Source organism: Nesoenas mayeri (genome assembly GCF_963082525.1).
Source record: "Nesoenas mayeri genome assembly, chromosome: 16".
Taxonomy (NCBI): Eukaryota; Metazoa; Chordata; class Aves; order Columbiformes; family Columbidae; genus Nesoenas; species Nesoenas mayeri.
In genome coordinates, this window is record NC_137562.1 from 10,994,900 (window position 1) to 11,014,706 (window position 19,807).

Sequence of the window (19,807 nt, forward strand, 5' to 3'; positions counted from 1 at the left end):
AGAGTGTCCTTTGGCTGCTCACAAATCCCTGGACAGGCGGTCGTTACTGAGACTGACTCGGCAGCTCCAGCCCACGCTGTGGTTGTCCCACCCATCCCTGGTCCTGTCCCCGGTCTCATCCTTGAGCCCATGCTCAGGAACATGACAGCAAACAGGACTTGAGCCTGAGCAGGCAGCAGAGGGGCTGGAGTGCTGGACACTGTGCTGGGGACGGGGGAGCTGTGCTGAGCCAGCAGCAGTTTGCACTGGGATAGACCAAATCTGTGGCTTTGGCGCTTATGCTGATTGTTTTTATAGGAATTCTGGTTGCTAAATCACACAATTCTGCCTTCAAGTAGGTACTTTCCATCACTGAAACATCCAAAAAGCCCTAGGAGACACTCTTCTTCTGCTGTGCTTTTAGGCCAGTTCACAAATGAGAACTCAGGCTGTGCTAAGTGCTGTGTTTTGAATCCAAACCAGCCCTGATGGCTCACATCAACGCCGGCCTGTGTTTATTTAAAACCAGGGGAGCCGCCGATATCGCATGGCTGCCTGTACACACACACACACACAGTTTCGCATCTTCCCGGGGCTGTGCTGGACCCCCGAGCCGGGGGCAGCAGCTGCTGGGGGGCGGGGAGCGGGTCGCCCGGCACCGTGCCGGGGAACCGGGCAGGACCCGCCGGGGCAGCCGCCCCCCCCGCCCCATCCCCCCGGCAGACGGAGCCGGCGCCGCGTCCGCCCCTGCCTGCCCGTCGCCCTGGGGGCGGCCAGCGAGGAACCGGGGGGGCCGAGGGAGTCCCCGGGAGGAGCCGCCGCCTCGGGAGCCCCCGGCGGAGCTCAGCTCGGCCCGGCCCCCCCGGCCCCGCGTTGCTACCCGAGCCGCCCCCGCCAGCCCCCTCCCCCGGCCCGCCCCGCCGCACTCGCTCTTTCTTCGCCTTTTCTTTCTTTTTCCTTCTTTTTCTTTTTACTTTTTTTAATCCCAGCAGAGGCGCGGCGGCCGGAGCCGGTGGGGCCGGGAACAGCCGCTCGGAGCGCCGGGCGGGGCGGCCGTGGGACGGGAGCGTCGGTGCCGCGGTGCCCCCGGCCCCTCAAAGCTTCCCAGTAAACATGGTAATTCCTTCTGCTTTCCCCTCCGCTCACCTTCCCTCGCTGCCCACCCGGCGCTGGGGGGGCCGGCAGCGAGGGTGGGGTAGAGGAGGGTGCAAAGGTGGGGTGTGAAGGCGGGGGCAGGTGTGAAGGTGGAGGGTGGGTGTGAACGTGGTGGGTGGGGGCATGAATGGGGGACGCAAAGGTGGGCGTGGATGGGTGCGAAGGCGGGCGTCTGCTGGGGCAGGTGTGTGCAGGGCTGCAGCTCCTGGTGCATAAACTTCCCTGCAAAAGTTTGGCAGTGGGAGGGGTGCAGCAAGTGGGTGCTGCTCTGTGAACCATGCCTGGATGCAGGTACAGGACACTCAGCGGATCGTTCCCGGTTGGCCATCTCATTTGTTGCCACAGCTGGCATGCTCCGTTGCCCTGGGCTCTGGGTGATCCTGTGCTCAGCCCTGGCCTCCAGCTCCGCTGGGGCTGTTTGATACCAATGGCATCGAGCCCTGCCAAAGCTGCTTACAGCAAGAGCTGCAGGAGAGGGAGAGGAATTGTTATTCAGGGCTAGTCCCGGCACTCAAACTTTGCTCCTTTTGAGCAGCGGGGAGAAGGGAGATGGAGCTGAGTCACTCTGTGGCTTTGGGCACAAGTTAAACAACTTTACAGCACCAAAACACCAAGCGCAGCTCATCCTGTTGGTGTAAACCACTTTAAAAAATACGGGTATTTGGGGAGAAATATCAATCTCTATTTAACAGCACTTTGGCTTATTAAAATGGAAATAGCTTTGCAAATGTAAATCTCCTTATGCTCTCCAATGCCTTTTGTTTCGGCTTCGTGCTCCCTTGCAGCTGGCGGAGGGGCAGGGGCTAATTGGTTGCTTTTGGATTTCTAAGGGCTCCCTGGCCTATCTGGCCTCAGCTTCTCCCGCGAACGCAGAGCCGCTGCACCACAGTTACCCCAAATCCTCCGCCACTGATGAACCGCTTTGTGACACTCAATTAAAACATTTTTAGTCATTCCAGGCCAAAATACACCCCAGCACAACCCAGGCTGCGTCTGGTACCTCCATCATCAGTGGTTCCGCCCGCCACTGGCTCACGCTGTCCCCACTGCTGGATGCCATCCTGGGCGCTGTCGTTCCATTGACAGCAAAGCAGCTTTGTTTATTCGGTTGATTCATCCTCTGCGCGTCCTTTGCTGTGGGGTTTTGGTGGTGGTTTGGAAGATTTTCCTTTTTCCCTGCAGCAGGGCTGTTCCCTGATACCCCAAGTTTATCCCAGCCGGTTTACCCAAACTCTGGGCATTTCTCCCCAGCTGCCAAGGTGTGGGACCAGGGAGGCTGCTCCAGGGCTTGGGGGACAGTGTGGTAAGAGATGGGATGTAGGATGGGGCTGCTGGCAGAGCGTGCCTTTACCCCACGGCCAGGTTTGGGGCTGCCTGTCCCCCCCGCAGCCTGCCTGGAGCAGAGCCCAGTCTTGGGGTACCCGGTTTCTCTTTCTGTTTTATTTTGTGTTTTTATCAGTGCCACATGAGCTCAGTTGGGAAGAGTTTAGTCTGGTTTCAAAAGAGCTGGGTTTGGGATGTGCCAGGGCTGTGCAAGGGTGACCGGGCAGTGGGCTCTGGTGCAGGCAGGGCTGGCCCGTCTCTCCAGGCAGCATGGGGAGCTGACAGATCCCCCTTTGCTGTGACAGACGGTGGCTTCTCACCTCAATGCAGGAACGGGGAAGGAGCTGAGCTCGGTAGTGGTCAGGGCACCAGGAAGGGACTTGCTCTCCTCCTGCCAGGCCTGAGAGCGGGAGATCCCTGTATAGAGACACAAAGTAATGAAGAATTATCCAAAGTGTGACTGGAAAGTGCTTTAGCTAAAGCACATTAAAGCTAATTAAGCTAAATTAACCGCGGCCACTTTGTATAGGCTCCCAGGCCAGGGATTAGCTTCCTGAAATTAATGCTCACCTTCAGCTAATCCCACCTTCAACTAATCCCACCTTCAGCCTGTAACCCCCCCTGTGCTGCCTGTAGCACAGCTGGGATTTCACGGGAGCCATCCGATGTCTTCCCTCTGTGCCCTGCTGTGCCAGCCAGGTCTGCACAGCCATCATCTCCTGTGGAGCTGGGAAAGCGAACTCAGAGCCACCAGTTTACACGTGGCACAAAACCAGTGTCCTCGCCTTGTCTGGCAGCAGCACACGGGAGGGGGCTGTAACGCAGCAGAGCGCTCCCCAGAAAACACTGGGAGGACTAATTTTGAGTTTGGCGAATTCAGCAATGAGTCTGAACTAAAACACCCAATCCACCTTCAGACATCTGTCCTTCCTGCCATCTGCTGCATCCTGTAGCTGAGCCTGGTGCATCCCCATGCTCTCCATTTGGCTGGGCTGACACAGCCGTGTTCCTGGCAGGGACTCACCCCAGGCTCCCTAAACCACAGCCCAACACTGGGAACAGCAACGTGCTCGGTGCGCTCTGCACCCAGTCCCTCCCCAGTCTCCAGCCCAAGCAGGTTTGAAGCTGGTGATGTTGCCAGTGTGGGTGGCACAGCGACCAGCAGAGCCGTGGTGCTGCGGTGGCAGGATGGTGGGCACGGGCTCCGGGGGTGACAGCGTCCCGTTGCAGGGCCACTCTCCCCACCAGTGACACTTTCATCCCACAGGACGCCGGATCGCTGGACACAGCGGTGCAGGGTGCACTCCAGGCTCTCTACCCACCCTTCGAAGCCACGGCCCCCACGGTGCTGGGCCAGGTGTTCCGGCTGCTGGAGACACGCTACCAGGGGGATGGGCTCTGCTGCCTGCTCCGGTTCCTCATCCCGGCCAAGCGGCTCTTCGAGCATGTGCGACAGGCAGCCTGTGTAAGCCCCCCGCCCCGCGGAGCCCTCAGAGCCCCCACCCCGCCATGCAGGTCTGCCCTGCCTCCTGGTCCCTGCGCTGGGCTGCAGCTCCCTCTGCACATCCACCTCCCTGTCCCCATCCCTGCCCCGCAAAGGGGACCACGGTGAGCCCAGCTCCCGGCATAGCTCTGGCACAGAGCCTGGCACACACCCTCCCCTCCATAAGGGCAGGGGGACTCCTGGGTCACCTTGTTTTGCTCCTGGAGAGGCTTCAGTGGGGTTTCCCCTCTGGGTACCACACAGCACCTTGGGAACAGCCATGGGCTCGGGTGGGCTTGCAGGGCCCTGCTGTGGTTCAGCTCAGGGACATCCGATCAGGTCACTGAGCTCTTCAGCCTCCATCATGGGAAGGGCGGAACGCGGCAGTGAGAGCACGCGGGCTCGGCTGAGGGGGGATGAAGCCAGCGAGGCTCTCGCTCATGTGCTATGTTCTTCCTCCCTCCCAGGCTCCATACTTTAACTGCATCTTTCTCCATGAAGGCTGGCCCTTGTGTCTGCATGAGAAAGTGGTCGTCCACCTCGCGCCACTCAACCCCCTCCTGCTGCGCCCCGGGGACTTCTACCTGCAGGCTGAGCCATGCGAGGAGCTCTCGGCGCGTATCACCCTCAAACACCTGTCCCTGGACCTGCACACGGTGGAGGAGACGCCGGTGCCCGAGGCCGCCTATGCACTGCTCTTCACCAACGAGTGGCTAGAGGAAATCAACAGCAACCAGGCCCGGGTGCCCCTGCACACGTGCCTGGTGGCCACTGAGAACGGCGTCGCCCCGCTGCCGTGGAGCAGCATCGCCACACCGGAGTTCATCGACAAGCCCAAGGCTGCAGCTGATGATGCGCCCACAGGGGCTCAGCATGGCCCTGCTCCAGAAACCACAGCTCAGCCGGCAGCACCCAGCACACCTGTGTCTCACAGCACAGCAGGCGTTCCTGCACCCTACAGCAACATCGCAAGCACCATTCCAGGCTGCAAGGGCACTCCGCGGAAATCGAGCCAGGGCAGGTACCCGGGACTGATCAAGGTGGAGCAGGCTAGGCTGCAGAAGCAGCCAGCTGTGCTGGCCATGCCCAGCCTCTGCCACATCCTCAGCCAGAACCTGGAGGGCGAGTATGTGGACCTGCTGGAGCCCTCCCAGGAGCAGCCGGATCTGCTGACCGGGTCTCTGCCGCCTATCTGCCCGGCGGGGCCAATGGGAGCCAGGGTGACACTCCCCTGGGCGAACGGAGGGCCAGAGGCAAATGCTTCTGTCTGCGGGGGGGCAGAGGAGGGTCCCTGCACCCCATGCCTGGGGTGGACACTGAGCCGGGAGCAGGGGCCACGCAGCCCACGGTGCCGCCACCGAGACTCCTACCTGGCCGCGCTGCAGAACCCGCTGAGCCTCAGCCCTGGGCTGATGTCAGCCATCCTGGAGGAGCCAGATGGCCCGGGCCCCGAGCCACCCCCCACCACTCCTAATGACACCCCCACACAGTTGGGTCCAGGGTCTGGCACCCGCCGTCCCCACAGAGCAAGTCCCAGGGTGCAGGCGGGGGCACAGCCAGGCAGCCCCCACCTCCTCCCGGCCCCTGCGGGCTCCAGCCACAAGTTCTCCTTCCTGAAGGGGCCGCGGCTCGGGGCAGCCCCTGGGGACGAGCGAGCCGCCAGCCAGCACGAAGGAGCCTGGAAGAAGATATCTGCCATCTACTCGCCCAGGATGGGCAGAGCCAAGCCCACCGGGAAAGGTGATGTCCACATTGGGGCCATGGCACCTGCCTGGGCTCTGGTGGGGATTTTGCATTTATCTGCCTGGTTGCACATTGGCATCTCCTCTATCCTCTGTCTCTGCCAGCAGGTATGAGTGGGACGGCCCTGGAAAGCAGCAGCTGCAAGAGCGGTGCCCCTGTGCCCAGCACTGGCACCCCCGGCCGGGAGCCGCCGGCCTGGCAGGACCTGCACGCTGGGCTGCTGCGCTCGGGCATCGTCACCCTGCCAGGTACGGCGGGACCTCGGCGAGGACGGGGAGGCCTCTGGAGGGACAGCGCCATGCTGCTGGAGACGGGTTTCTGGAGGAGGGTTTCAGGGCTTTGCCAGAGGCCAGAAAGCTCCCAAGCAGAAAATTTCCTTTCAACTGGGCAAAAAAATGAAAAACATAAAAACAAGCAGTCTGCTCCACGCAGCTGCCCTGGTTCCCAGCTGCAGCGAGCCCTCCCACACCATTCCTCACCAGTGAAGCTGTTCAGCTTGTAGCTGCCAAACACTAAACATTTGGCTTCTTCCTTTTCCCCAAGAGCTGAAAAACAGTCACAAAAACCATCTTCTTTTTTTTTTTTTTTTTTTTTTTTAATGAAAAATGTTCTCAGCAGCTCTACCCTGGCATTTCCAGGGCCGGCTTTGGTGCCAAGAGCCCTCATGTGCTGGCACTGCCCGTCCAGAGGGCCTGGGGGTGGTAACACTGGGGTGGCACTAGGAGAGCACCGGGGTGGCCGCTGTGCCACCACAGCTGCACAGTATTAACCCAACTGAGCCCCCCGTGCTGAGCCGGTGCAGAGCCCATTCCTACTTGGTGAGCAGCAGTGGGGCCAGTGGGAGCCTTAGTCCCCCAGGGTGCTCAGGGCTGGGGAAGCAGCTGGTGGGTGCTGCTGGAGGGCTCACTCACCCGTTTCCCCGCAGGGAGCTCGGACAGGCTGGGCAGGGCCCTGCTCCAGGTCAACACCAGCAGTAGCGCCTGGAGGGCCACGTGGTGCTCGGCGGCCGAGCTGGCGAGGCTCATCCTCCACCTCTGCTCCCTGCCCAGGTAAGGGCCAGGGGACCTGCTGGGACCCCTTGGCTGCTTCCCAGCTCGGGGGCTTGGACGGCCCCTGGGCCAAGCCAGGATGGATGATCGGTGTCCTGCACGTGCTGCTTTGGGCACATCCCACATGTCCCCAGTGTGCCCCCTTGCAGCCAGCCCTGAGGATCAAGTGCCCCTGCCCAAGGCACATGTTTCTGCAGGGCTGGTGCTGCCCATGTCTGGGGTGTCTCGCAGGGACAAGGCCATTGCCGGCAGCTGCACAGTCCTGCCTGGCGACAGGGAGCCATAGGAAGAGGCTTTGAGCACGTCCTGCCCCCTCCATGTCACACTTCTAACCAGCGCCATCTCTCTCCCACTCTGTCTCCCCGGCCAGGCAGGAGGCAAAGGACGGCGGAGTGACTGTTGTGGTGGACGCCAGGAAGCAGCCACCTGCTCCCATCCTGTTTTCGGCCCTCCGCTCTGTCCAGGTACGCCGGGCTCTGCATCCCTGTGCAGGGGATGTGCCAGTGGGGTCCCTGTCCAGGAGCAGGTCTGTCAGAGCCACCCCTGCACCCACCACTCGGTTCAATCCCTGGCTGGCAGCAGCCTCTCCAGCAGCCCTCGGCACTACTGTGCCTGGGGCTGTGGTTTTCATCTCACTAGATGTTACCCATAAGTGTCGTGGTGCAGATGCACTGAAGCAGCTCTCGGCTGCACTGCAATGTGCTGATCCAGAAAATCCATGTCCCTCTCGCTGCTGACCCTCCAGCAGCCGGTCCTGGCTCCTGACTCCCTGTAGGTCTGGCAGCACTCACACAACTGCCACTATGTTCCCAAAGCTGCTGCTGAATCTCTGATTTCTGAGCACATCTGCAGTGGCACAGACTGTCCCTCAAAAGGGCACAAAGACCCCATTTGCCCCCAGCCCCCAAACCGAGCTCACACCAGAACTTATGTCTATCCACGAGGCGCTGGCGGTTTGGGACCAAAGGTCCCTTCCCAGCCCTACGGGGTCTGTCCTTTGTCCCCGCTGTCACCCAGCACCGCGCCATGCCCCAGACCCCATCAGCATCCCACTGGCTGTGCTCACCTGGGAACAGGCTCTGCAGCGCTGGCAGGTTTCTGCGCCGGTGCCGGCAGTGCCGCGAGAGTGCCCTGTGCTGTCGGGGGCCGTGGGGCGCTCCCCGCCACAGCACGCTTTGCCTCTGCCTACTCAGAGCTTCAGGGCTTGGCTGCAGCCCATCCGGTAGATCCCTCACTGGCCTGATGTTCCTGAGGTGGAAAAGCGTCGCCGGTGCAAACAGTGGGGTCCGCTCATAGGCCTCTTCCCGTGGGTCTGTTCTGCCCAGGAGCTGGTGGCTGGGCCAGGGTTGTGACCTGAGTGACTCGTTTCCATTTCGCACACCAGCAAGCTCGGGAACCATTTCCTTTGCAATGAGCTCACTGGCCTCAGTCAATGTGGGTAACGGCGTGGAAAACCTGCAGCTGTGCTGTGGGTAACTCAGGGCTGCGCGTAGGTTTGCACCGTGACTCTGCCCCGTTCCCGCAGAGCGTCTCACTGGGCTGCATCCACACCGTGCTGCTGCTGGCTGAGAAGGAGCTCGCCCACCGCGAGAGGCTGCCCGGGGCGCAGGTGAGCCTGTCCCTGTCCCCTCCTTGTGTCCCTGTGTTGTGTCCTGTGGGAAGAGCAGAGCCAGGTCAAAGGAGCCTCCCACCTCAGGGCACCCTCTGTCCCCTCACCTGGAGACCCCCGTTACTTGCTTGGGGACACCAGGCAGGGCAGCCCCTTGCTAAGGGGCTCGCTGGGAGGTGGAGGCAGCAAAAGCTGCCCTGGGGCGGCCAGAGCTCCCCAGTTACCTGCAGCAGCCACACACAGGCACTGCTTGAAAGGGTTTATTGTTCTTTTAGTGCTGCTCAGTGTAGTTAATATGTGAAACATTAATGAGCTCAATCACCTAGCTTGGCTGTCATGGCAAATTATTGCAGTCCTGGCAATCTCCCCTGCATCCAAACACTGTGGAGCTGCTGCACGGGATATGGTGTCTTTGGGACAGGGAGGTTATGACCCCTGCTCCGGGCTGCCCCTGGGGACATGTTTGCAGAGGGACCTGGCGTGGCCCCACGGTGTTCATGAGCCCCATGTCCCGCAGGTGGAGACCCTGGCATCGCTGAAGGCGCTGGGCCGCTACATCGACAGCTCCCAACTGACGCCGGAGCTGAATGGCACCTTCCCCTACTGCCACAGCGAGTGGGTTCAGTTCTTCCAGGTGTCTGGTACCAGCCGTTCACCATCACCTCAACCCCCGCCCTGCCCCTCTATCCCCACCATGGCTGCCCTGTCTCATGAACATCCCTGGAAAAGTGACAGGAATGCCCAGGAGAGGGGAATGAAGATGAGAGCTCTGAGCACAGCCCCCTCCTGCCTGACTGCCTGGTGCCACCCACACTCCCTCTTCAGCTTTAACCTGCTGCCCCGGTACTCCCTGCTGTGGCCTGGCACTGCTCTCCTCCTCATCCTCCTCCTCCTCCTCACTGCCTGCCCTCCCACCCTGCTGCCAGTCCCCAGCCCCTGACAGGCCATGTCCCACCTGCAGAACCTCCATCCCTTCACGGCTGGGCTCAGGCGAGCGTTGGAGCTGCTGCAGAGCTGCATCCAGGAGCTGCGGAGCACCAACGTGCTGGCGGGGACGCAGGTAACAGGGGCTGCGGTACCGTGGGTTGTTGGACTTTCCAAAGAGCCCATCTGCAGTCCAAATCACAGCAACATTTTGCCCCTGTTCCCCAAAGCTCGATGCAAATGTTCCTGCACCGTTCACTCCTGGCTGCAGAGCCATCCCCTGTCCTTGTCCCTCGGGATGTGGCTTCGGGTGCCCATCCTGTGCTGGCACAGGTGGGACACGTCCAACCCTCTCTCCACAGGATGCAGCCGCTGGCATCAGGCGGCACCAGGAGCTGATGCAGAGGGTGCTGAGCGACCCGCAGCTGGTGCAGGTGCAGCGTGAAGGGGGGGCCATGCTGGCCCGGCTGCGCAGGGCGGCCGCCCGGCTCCACAGCTCAGCCAATGTCAGGTAGGAGGGGGCAGCTTCACTGGGAGCGAGTTGCATGCACCGGGGAGCCTTGGCCTCTTCCACTCAGCAACAGAGCCACCTCCCACACAAGCTTCTCTCCAGCATGTCCCAGCGCTGGGGCCGTCCCTCTGGGCCTGGAGCTTATGTCTCAGACAGCCCTTTGCAGGAGTTCCTAGCTCGGGAAGGCGTGTGGGTCCCTGGGGAGGTCTCCTGCTCCAGGACAAGGCTCCAGAGCTGTTCTGCAAGGCCTGCATGAGCCAGGCTGGGCTCACGCAAAGCCACTAGATGGGGCCAAGCCCCGGCAGCACTGCGCTCATCTGGTGGTGCTGCACATGTCCGGCAGGGCCATGCTGGTCCAGCTATGCTGCACATGTCTGGCAGTGCCACACATCTGGTGGTGCTGCACATATCTGGTGGTGCCATGCTTGTCCCGTGGTCCATGCATCCATGGCGCAAATCCCACTGCTCCCTTCTCTTGGTTGGGCTACTCCAACAGCCAACGCGATCCCATCACGTGTTCCCTGACTCCTCTCTCACTGCCCAGCACTCCTGGGAGCACCCTCATGTCCCTGGTGGGCTCTGGGGACACACAGGGTGGGTGGAGAAGACAGCCCTTGCTCGGCTCCGGGCCCTTGCCAGCCGCATGTACTGGGTGGTTGCCTGTCTGCTGCCTCAGCTCCGGGCTGCCTGCATGGCCACACTCCAGCACCCGCTTCCAGGGAGCTGTCCCATCGAAGGGCCCTGCTCGCCGAAGAGCTGCCCGGCCAGTGTCCTCAGCCCTGGCACTGACGGCCCCTCTCCTCCCCGGCCCCCAGGACCAGCATGGAGTTGGCCGAGGAGCTGTACAGCCAGCTGGAGGGAGAGCTGCACGACCTGGTGTCCCAGTCCAACAGCTGCCTGGAGCGGCTGGAGTTCCTCCAAAAGGTCCGGGAGCTTGAGCCCGAGTTCAGCAAGGTAAGGAGGGTGTCCTTGGGGTGATGCTGTGGCTGCAGCAAGTTGGGGTGGTCCTCTGTGGTGTTCCCACGGCTGAGCATTTTTGGCACATTTCCTTGTTTTTTGATGGTGAAGGAAGCATGGAGAATAACAGGATTGCCTGAGCTTTGATTTTCATTGCGGCGCAACTCTGCATAACCACGCCTGGGGTGGGATCCCTGCTCGGGGAAGGAAAGGGAGGTGCTGCCGCTGGCCGGTGCCTGACCCTGCTCGTGCTCTCTTGCAGCTGGGCAGCTGGCTGGACGGGGAGGCGGCGGCGCGGCTGCAGGAGCTGGGTGCCGAGGAGTGCAGCCCCGACGGCAGCCAGGGCTCCACCGAGTGGTGCAGCGAGTTCTTCAGCCAGGCAGCGGTGCGTTCGTAAGGGCTTTTCTGTAACACACATCCCTGGGGTATCGCTGCCAACTGCACTGTTGGGTGGCGCCGGACCCTGCCTGGCACTCGGCAGAAACTGAAAATGCCAAATTAGAAACATTTAGAGTTAGAACATTTAGAATTAGAAGATCATTACAAAGTTTGATACAATCAGTCCAGATACCCCAAGTTTGGAATGAGGCTTCTGGGCAAAGCTGGTGTCCCCTGGCTGGCTGGTTCAGGCTTTGCCGGGGTCTCTGGGCAGCCCCGCTCTGGGGAGGGGGACGGTTGTGCTGCTCCTGGGTGTGCTTTGGGCTGGGGCTGCTGTTCCTGACCCCCCCATGCTCCGTCCTTTGCAGTCCCCATCATGCCACAGGGCCAGGCTTCAGAGCCTGAGTGTCCATAAGACAGATAACATGGTGACAAGGTGTTTCTGCCATACCCCTGGGTGGGGAGGCCAGGGAGGACAGAGCAAGGTGACCACACCCAATACAGGATGGTGCATTTTGTACATTTTGAGCAGAGCCAGGACAGGGCAGAGATTTTGAGAACCCCAGTTACCTTTGTTTCTTCTCTCTTGCCCAGCAACATTTCCCGTATAGCCCAGATAGCGACGGCAAGCGCTGACTGCAGTGATCCTCACCTGCACAGAGCAGGTCAGCGCTGTTCCCTGCAGGAGCTCGTGTCCTTCCTGCCGTCCCTGCAGGCTCAGTACCAGTGTGGCCTCAGCCTGTGCCAGGAGGCGGCCGCGGTGCAGGATGCGGTGTTCCCCGAGGCACAGCCCTTCCAGGCGGCTGCCACGTTGTTCCGGACGAGGCTCATGAGGTTCCATGGGCAGCTGGAGCGGCGGCAGGTGGAGTGGGAGCTGCGGAGGGAGCTCGGATCCTTCTCCAGCAAGGTGGGTGCTGGGGCTGTCCCCCGCGGGCCGTGTGCTGCCCGGGCAGCGTGAGAGCAGCCACTCTGCCTTCTGTTCCAGCTGGTGGCGCTGGAGCGGGGCTGCGGGCAGGGCCCAGCGCAGGGACAGCGTGGGGGTGGCCGGGCGCTGCGCTGCCTGCAGAGCTCCTTCCAGAAGCTGTCTGTGGAGCTGGCCCTGGAGAAGCTGGAGGAGATGAAGGCTCAGGTGCGTGGGATGCAGCGCAGCCAGGGGCTGGCGGCCTGGAGTGAGGCACGGCAGCGCTACCGGGACAGCCAGCGGATCCTGGAGGAGATGCTAGCGGAGCTGCGGGAGGCCTGGGGAACACAAGCCGATGGGCAGGGAGACGCTGCAGGGGCCGCAGCCCCTTGCAAGGAAGCCCCAGGCTGCAGAGCAACCACCAGCCCCAAGCCGGTGGTGTTGGGGAGCCGGGGGGCAGCGGAGCAGCTGGAGCCCAGCGGCGGGGGGCCAGGACAGCCCCAGGCTGGCAGTGTCCCCAGCCCCGTGCTGGGTGTAGAGCCAAGATCCCCAAAGCAGCAGGGGCTGGAGGGTGAACAGGATTGTCACTGCCACGTCCCTGCTGCCACCTCTCTCCCTAAACCTGAGCATGGAGCCAGCCTGGGGACTGCCAGACACATCTCCTCGAAGCGCGGGCAGCCCCCGCACAGGCAGCCCCTGTGCCTGCCTCCCCAGGCATGTGTCCCAGGCACTGACCCGCTGTGTCCCCCCGCTGTGCCCCACGAGGCAGTCCCAGTCCCCAGCACACACCGTTCGCCTGCCAACACATGGGCAGGAGCCACCCAGTACTTCCAAGTTTCCAGCCAGAGCAGTTTATCCTCTGAAGACTCAGACTCTCAGAACTCCACTGAAGAAGCCCCAGCAGCAAGCCTGGCTTTGCCCCGGGACCTCCCGAGCCCCAGACCCCCTTGCCCCTCTGAAAAGCCCCCTCAGATTGTTTACCTGGAGAACCACCACACCGAGAGTCCAGTTAAAGCAAATGCCAAGTCAAAACAGTCCCTTCCGGATGGGGCGGTTCCTGCCCAGATGTGGAAGCCTTGACCACCAACGGGGTGGGACATCCCATGTTCAGTGGTGGGACTCTGGGATCCGGTGCCCCATCATCAGTCCCAGACCCCTTCATTTCCCTGTACTTAGCACTGACCCTGCTGCAGAGCAGCAGTGACCCCATCACCAGCCTCACCAGGTTCATTAATCATCTCCCGGGTGTGTAGCAACCCTCCAGTCAAGTGCCTTTGTCCCTGCAAGCCCCAGGTTCACCCCAGGACAACGGCGAGGGCTCCTTGCACCCAGCACTCATGCTTGGAGTGTCCCATGGCAGTGCAAGCCTGTGCCGAGGCTCTACCGTCCCCCTGTGCTGCTGCTGTGGCATCTTGTTTGCGTGCACTTGTTAACGTGGGACTAACATTACTAACATTAATAAACCTGAAGAGAAGTGCCTGGTGTGATCCTCGTGGAGCAGAAAAAAGAGCTGTGTCCTGCCCAGGGCCAGACATCAGCTGCTCACCCAGGTTCCCACCGCCCTGGTGCCATTGGGCAGCTGGTGCCACCACAAGAGCCCCGGTGTCCCTGCGCAGGCTGTGAATGCAGGCGGGCTCTCCTGCCCACCGCCAGTGCTTGCTGCCAGGAGGATGGTCCTGCCCAAACCGCTGCTGGCTCATCCCTGCTGTGCCCTGCCAGGCTGCAGCTGTTTGCAGAATGAGCCCCTCTCCCTTTTTGGGGGTTCAAAGCAATGTCTTTGTCCCCAGCTCTCACTCCCATCCTACCCGCTCCTTGGTACATGGGTGCTATCCTGCCCAGACCCTCGCTTGTTGGGAACATGCTGTCCCAAAGCCTTGGGGATCTGGCTGAGCTGGGCAGAACCTCACAGATCTCCGTCCCAAACAGCCCGGCGTCCCCGGGGATCCCGCCCAGCCCACTGCCCGTTCAGGCAGGGGACAGGCTGTCCAGCCAGGACACTGCGACACCCACCACCTGCACCATGAGCTCAGCAAGGGACAGCACAGAAAAACTAACATCTCATGTAGTGGCCGTTTCAGAAAAACACTCTCCCCCTCCCAGCTGGTGGCCCCACACAGTGCTGCACCCCAGCAAAGGGCACTGGCCCATCCCGGCAGCTGTGAGCATCGCCCATACCCCCCGAAGCCTTGTTTGTGCCAAATCCCCGAGCCCAGCCCCTCTGAGCTCCTCTCTGGAGGCTGCAGTCCCGGCTGCCCCCCCACAGCGTTGTGCTCCTCCTGCCCCCATCATTAACGACTGTGTTAATGAAGCCCAATCCCAACCCACTCACTGCCCTGGGACCTCCTGCCCATCGCTTCTCCCAGTCCTGCCCTTTGTCTGCCCTTTGCTTCTCCTCACATTTTTTTTAAGATCCATTTTCTTCAGCTTAAATACCAATTTCCCTAGTAGCACTTCTATCACTGCTTCCCTGAAATCCCGATAGCTGAGATCTCTCCTCTTCCTTTTCACTTATAAGTCATTAACATGGAGAGACATTGGGAGAGTTCTGCACGATCCGCCTGGGTGAACCAGCCGGCTTTGTTGCATTCTCCAATTAGCACCATATCTGGGACATCACCGAGGTCACCCCAGCAAGGACACTCTTCCTACCTCTTCATGTTACAGTATTTACCTGTGACCAACCATCTGGCCCTACACCAAGTTTAAAGGGCTTCGGGAATCCCCTTGCTGCAGAGATTTTGGCTCTTGCAATGTCTGCTTCCCATCCCCACGCGCACGGCTGGTGAATGCCATGCCCAGCCCATTGCCAGAGTCAAAAATCTCTTCTACCTCCAAAAGTCTTTAAAGACCAAACTAACAGTTCCCTCACTCTATTTTCTGCTCTACCGACAGCCAATGTGTTGTATCCTGCCGTTACATGCTCGCCCCTGCAGCGCACTGAAGCAGCAGCACACCTTCCAAATTCCTCTCTGGATACCAGTTTTTGCCTGTCATTTCACAGAAGTCCCCGGCCTCAGGACTCCTCATTCTCAGCGTGGCTGAGCTCAGCTCCTGCCACCCACACAGCCCATGTCCCAGCGCAGTCCGTGCTGGTGCCGTGGGCTGGACATGCTGCCCACGCCGCACATCTCTCCTGGGAAAGTCAGCCCGGGCGCTGTGGCGGGCGCTGAGCTCCCCACGGCCACCAGACTCGCATGGACATCCCTGCAGGACTCGTGCCATGGCCAGGCAGCTCCCAGCCTGGCGAGGGTGGCTGGGCCACCTGGGAGCTGCCCAAAACCCGGGCAGCTGCCTGCACAGCCGCTGGCATTGGGTCCAAGGGTTTCCCCCACCACTCCTGCTTCCTACCTGTTACTGAAATAACATCGCGTGGAAGCATTTGGCTGATGCCATCGTTGCACACAAACCCATCTCCACGGCACTGTCATGGGATAAGCGTCTCCCATCCCCAGCTCAGGCTGCGTTGCATCACTCTGTGATGCTCCCATGGCCACTGCCGGCTGCAGAGAGACAAAAATGCCAATCAATACTTTTGTCATTTTGGGGGTTCATTATTCTAATTAATTCTGGGAGCCATTCAGCTGACTGCGGACAGATAGCAGCAGGCCAGGATCTCATTTATCCAATCATATAATTCAGGAGGTAAAATCTCTCCAGTGGCCACAAGTAAAACTTCGTATTGATTCCAAAGAGCTTTGATGGTTTATAGGAGTGAAAGCTCCGGTGCCCAGCAGATGTTCTGTGCTTTGCTGCTCTCCCACACCAGCTCCAGCAGTGACATGAGGTCAGAGGCTGAAACCACCCAAATCTGTGATGGGTGGACATGGTGGGGACTGAGCCTTGTGTGGGAAGAGCCTTTTTCTCCCCTTTTCACTGTCCTCCTCAGCTTGGGAAAAGTTGAGAGTTTTAAAACTTTGATTAAGTGGTTAGGGGGAATAGCACTTCCCATGGAGAAACAGAATCATCTTTCAAAACAGATGGAGTTCAGATTCTTCTGACTAAAGCAAACAATGGCTTTCCTGTTGTTTTTCTTTTTAAAAAAGAAAAAGAAAAGGAAAAAAAGGATATTTTGCAAATCCTGAGATTAACTGATAACAGAATGGAGAATTTCCGGCCCCTCGCTGGAGGGTGGATCGTTTCCTTGTGGGGCCCTGTGCTCCCAGCTGCCCTCAGCCCCCACAGCTGGCTGGGCACAGCTGGATGCCTCCTGCCAGATAGTAGTTTTGCAACATTTTGCCAAAATTTTCTTATCTCTGCTGCTCCTTCAGCACTTGATTTATGACTCCAAGTCTGACCAATTAAGCTATAACCTTTCCAGAAAGGCAAGTACAGGAGTTAATCACTGTCTCCTTCCCAGCCATGAAATGGCAAAATTCTTTCTCACGGGCCAGCGGGGGTGTCCAGCAGTGCTGGGGTTTGGGTGTTTTGAAGCACAGGACGGGGCCTTGTCCCATGCCACAGAGCAAACACAGTCATGCCTGGATTTGTCTGCCCAAGGGGCACCGAGGCAGCAGGTCTGGTTTCAGCAGGTAAACACTGAGGCAGCCCATAACACCAGAGGAAGCCGAGCAGAACACGAAACCATCCAGCACGGGCCTTGGCTTTGCTGAGGTTCCAAAGTGGCTGCGGGCAGAGATGTCCCAAATCAGCTTCATTATGTCCAACCTCCTGCTCCAACAGAGCAAACTTGGGTGTCACCCTCACCGAGACGAGGTGGCTGATGCTCCCGGGGACCTGCAGAGTGGCCACGAATAAGTGAAAAAACAAAGAAACAGCAATAGCAAAGACAAGCAGGGAAGGTGAAACATAATGCCAAAGGGTGGAACTCCAAGGGCTACTTTCTAAACTCCCAGCTGTGCCCCATCCAGAGGGACTCCTGGAAAACACAAGCATGCCAGGGCTCACCCCCACCCCCAGGAGCCACCAGTGGGACAGATGGACAGACACTGGCAGCCCCCAGCATGGGAGACGCATCTCATGTGACTCCAGGGGAGTAACTCAGCTTCAGGGGGTTAAATCCAACACTGGCGCTCACAAGCGCAGTTACACCCCGCAGCACGGGGGAGCGCAGAGCCCTTGTGTTCCCCCCGCCCCAGGAGGAGCCCATGGGCAGGGACCGCGGTTGTTGGGGGCAGGAGGGCTGGGGGATTTCCAGCAAACTTCTGGGAAATGACACCAGGACACTGGAATTCAATTCCCACCAGGCTCACCCAGTTCAGGTTGCAAAACACCCTGCCCCTGCTCACAGCTCCCCAGCAGCAGGTACGTGTCCATCTCACACAGGAGAACTGGCCTCATGTCCATCATGGGGCCACCAGTACGGAAAGGCTCGACACAGCAGGAGAAGCCACGTCCCCTGCACAGTCTGCTGCCACCCGTAGGTCCCATCGCTCTGGGGGCCCGGCCAGGGGAGCCCTCCCGGCCCCGAGCACCAGGGGTGGCAGAGACACCCTGCCCCAGCCCTCTGGCCCCACTGAGCACAGAGACCCAATAAATCAACAGACATGGAGAGGTTTGTGTTTCTCCTTTCTGTTAAATGAAAACACAGATTTGGCCTAAGAACAAAGAAGGTGACATAACAAATTCCTCCTCAACCCCCCCCTCTAGAAGGGGGTCGGAGTGACTTTCCCCATGGCTGGAAGCTGGTTATCAGCTGCTGGCTCACCCCCTGCAGCCAATGCTGGTTCAGGGATCCACATGTCTCGATAACAGCCCCTGGCTTGGTGTGAGCCAGAGCCCAGCACCGTGTCTGACACCGCTGGCACATCCCTCCTGCCTGGGCAGCAGGGGACACCCCAAATCCGCAGGGCTGCAGCCACTGGACACCCCGTGGCTGTGACACCAGAGCACGCTGGACTCCCTGGACCTGCCTGTGGGGCCAGGGGGAAAAACAACTTGCTTTTCCTTGGAAAAGCCACTTCCCCTCCCAAAGGAAAGGCTGCCCGCTCCCTGCACTGCCTGGCCTGGTGGGCAGCTGCCTGGTCCTGCCCGCTGTACCGGGAACAAGAGCCCTTTGTACGGCTCCCCAAGCGCTGCGGCAGCGCCGAGCCCAGCTTGCTCAACCGCTGGTCCCGCGCCAGGGCTGCCTGCGGCGACCAAAGGCCCCGGCATAGGAGCGATGCCTGTGTAGAGCCAGCTGCTGCCCCTGCCCCAACAGCGGCATGTCCCCGTGCCACAGTCACTGGCCCCAGCTCCCCGAGCTGCGGTGCCTGTATGGGTCACGTCTGCCACCGCTGTCAGCCCTCAGCTTGGTCCCTTCCAGGTACGGAGCTATAGGTTTTTCCCCATGATTTTTCAAGTATTTTTCCACACTTACAGATCAGAGCTTCCCTCCAGCTCTGCAGAGTGAAGGACAACTGCCATATCCTCTGTGCCAGGATCCCTCCGGCCAGCCACAAACACCCCCACTGGCCCCATCAGCAGCAGCATAAAACACTTTCTCACCCTTTACGCTTTTCCCAAAGTCACATCCCAGCCCTTCCTGGACCCGCCACCCCAGTGTGGAGCCCAGGGCACGGCTGGGACTGTGCCAGGTTCTGGTGAGTGGCTCCGGTGCTGGAGTCACCACGCAAGGGGGGAGCCGTGGTCACCCCAGCTCTGGGGCAGCAGCTCACGGCTCTGCTACAGCCCTGCTTTGGGGAGCACCCCAGGGCGGGAGGCAGCGCAGGCGAATGGGCAGATCTGTTAAAGTCGGTTGACAACTTCACAGGGCAACTCTGAGGAAGACACTGTCCCTTTTCATGGTGTGTTTATCTGCCGGCACAAGCACCCGAGCCGGGCGGTGCGGGGCTGCAGCTGCCGGCACACACCCAGGACAGCAAACAGCGGCTCTGGACAGGGAGCGACGGTACGGAGCCTTTGAAGCTGCTCCAGCCCCGGGGTGGGTGCGAGGGAAGTCATAGTCCTCTCCTGAACACCTTGAGCAAATGAGGAGTTATTTTGGGCATCCAGCAGTGTAAACACCCTCTTAATGCAACCTTGTCTTACTAAGGGGAGCAAAAATAATGCCACCAGTGTGGTTGGCCTTCCATGTGCAGCATTTTCCAGTGCCTGGGCAGGCAGATGACTCTGCGATATGCGGTGGTGAATGAAGTGGGCACTAAAGATGGAAACAAGGGAGGTTTCCTCTCTCTGAGATGCTGGACCAAGCCCAGGGCTCCCGAGTCCCTCACTAACTTCCCATCATGGCTGTGGAGCTGCTGGAAGCTGTGGGCACGGGACTGCGGATCAGACGCCATTGTCACGTGAAGCCTCAAACGCCATCAAGCGGCATTTCTGACAAAGGTGCCAGCACAGGGACAGACACTGTCAGTCCTTCCTGCTCTGTGCTTGGCTCGAAAAACAAACAGAAATTGTACAAGTCCCTCCAGCCCAACCAGCACCGTGCACTGCAGTTGGCCTGGCCCTGCGCACCCCAAACACGCTGACACCCCCGTGGTGAGGAATGGCTCCCGCCAGCACGCTGAGCAAGGAAACCCTGGTTTGGATTGCCCTGTGGTGCACAGGGCCATTACGGGCTGTTTGTCATATGTTATCCAACACAAATTAAACACATCCCAGCGCTGGAGCTCGGGCTGCGGGTGCAGCCAAGGTTCACGCAGGGTACAGGAGGAAGAGTGGGCTTGTGCGGGCAGAGCCAGACCTGCAGCCTCCAGCATGAGCCCAAACACACATGCACATGGCACCGCTGACGGTGACAGCAGCTCAGGACAGGCAGAACATGGCTAAGCTCCCCCCGCTGCCACCTGCACACCCCAGCTTGTGCACGCACATGGTGCAGCGTGGATGGCTCCAC

General features: G+C 60.1%; 1 protein-coding gene across 1 annotated transcript; it reads left to right on the plus strand.

Moving 5' to 3' along the window:
- Window positions 1–1,261: 1,261 nt before the first annotated feature.
- Window positions 1,262–13,092, plus strand: KIAA1755 (the record flags this gene model as incomplete). Its single annotated transcript, XM_080354699.1, has 14 exons — window positions 1,262–1,318; window positions 3,725–3,922; window positions 4,408–5,680; window positions 5,791–5,931; window positions 6,609–6,732; window positions 7,103–7,196; window positions 8,258–8,341; window positions 8,859–8,975; window positions 9,303–9,401; window positions 9,628–9,776; window positions 10,592–10,730; window positions 10,996–11,118; window positions 11,827–12,018; window positions 12,097–13,092. The coding sequence occupies 14 exons, from the start codon at window positions 1,262–1,264 to the stop codon at window positions 13,090–13,092; spliced, it is 3,786 nt and encodes a 1,261-aa protein (XP_080210825.1).
- Window positions 13,093–19,807: the final 6,715 nt, after the last annotated feature.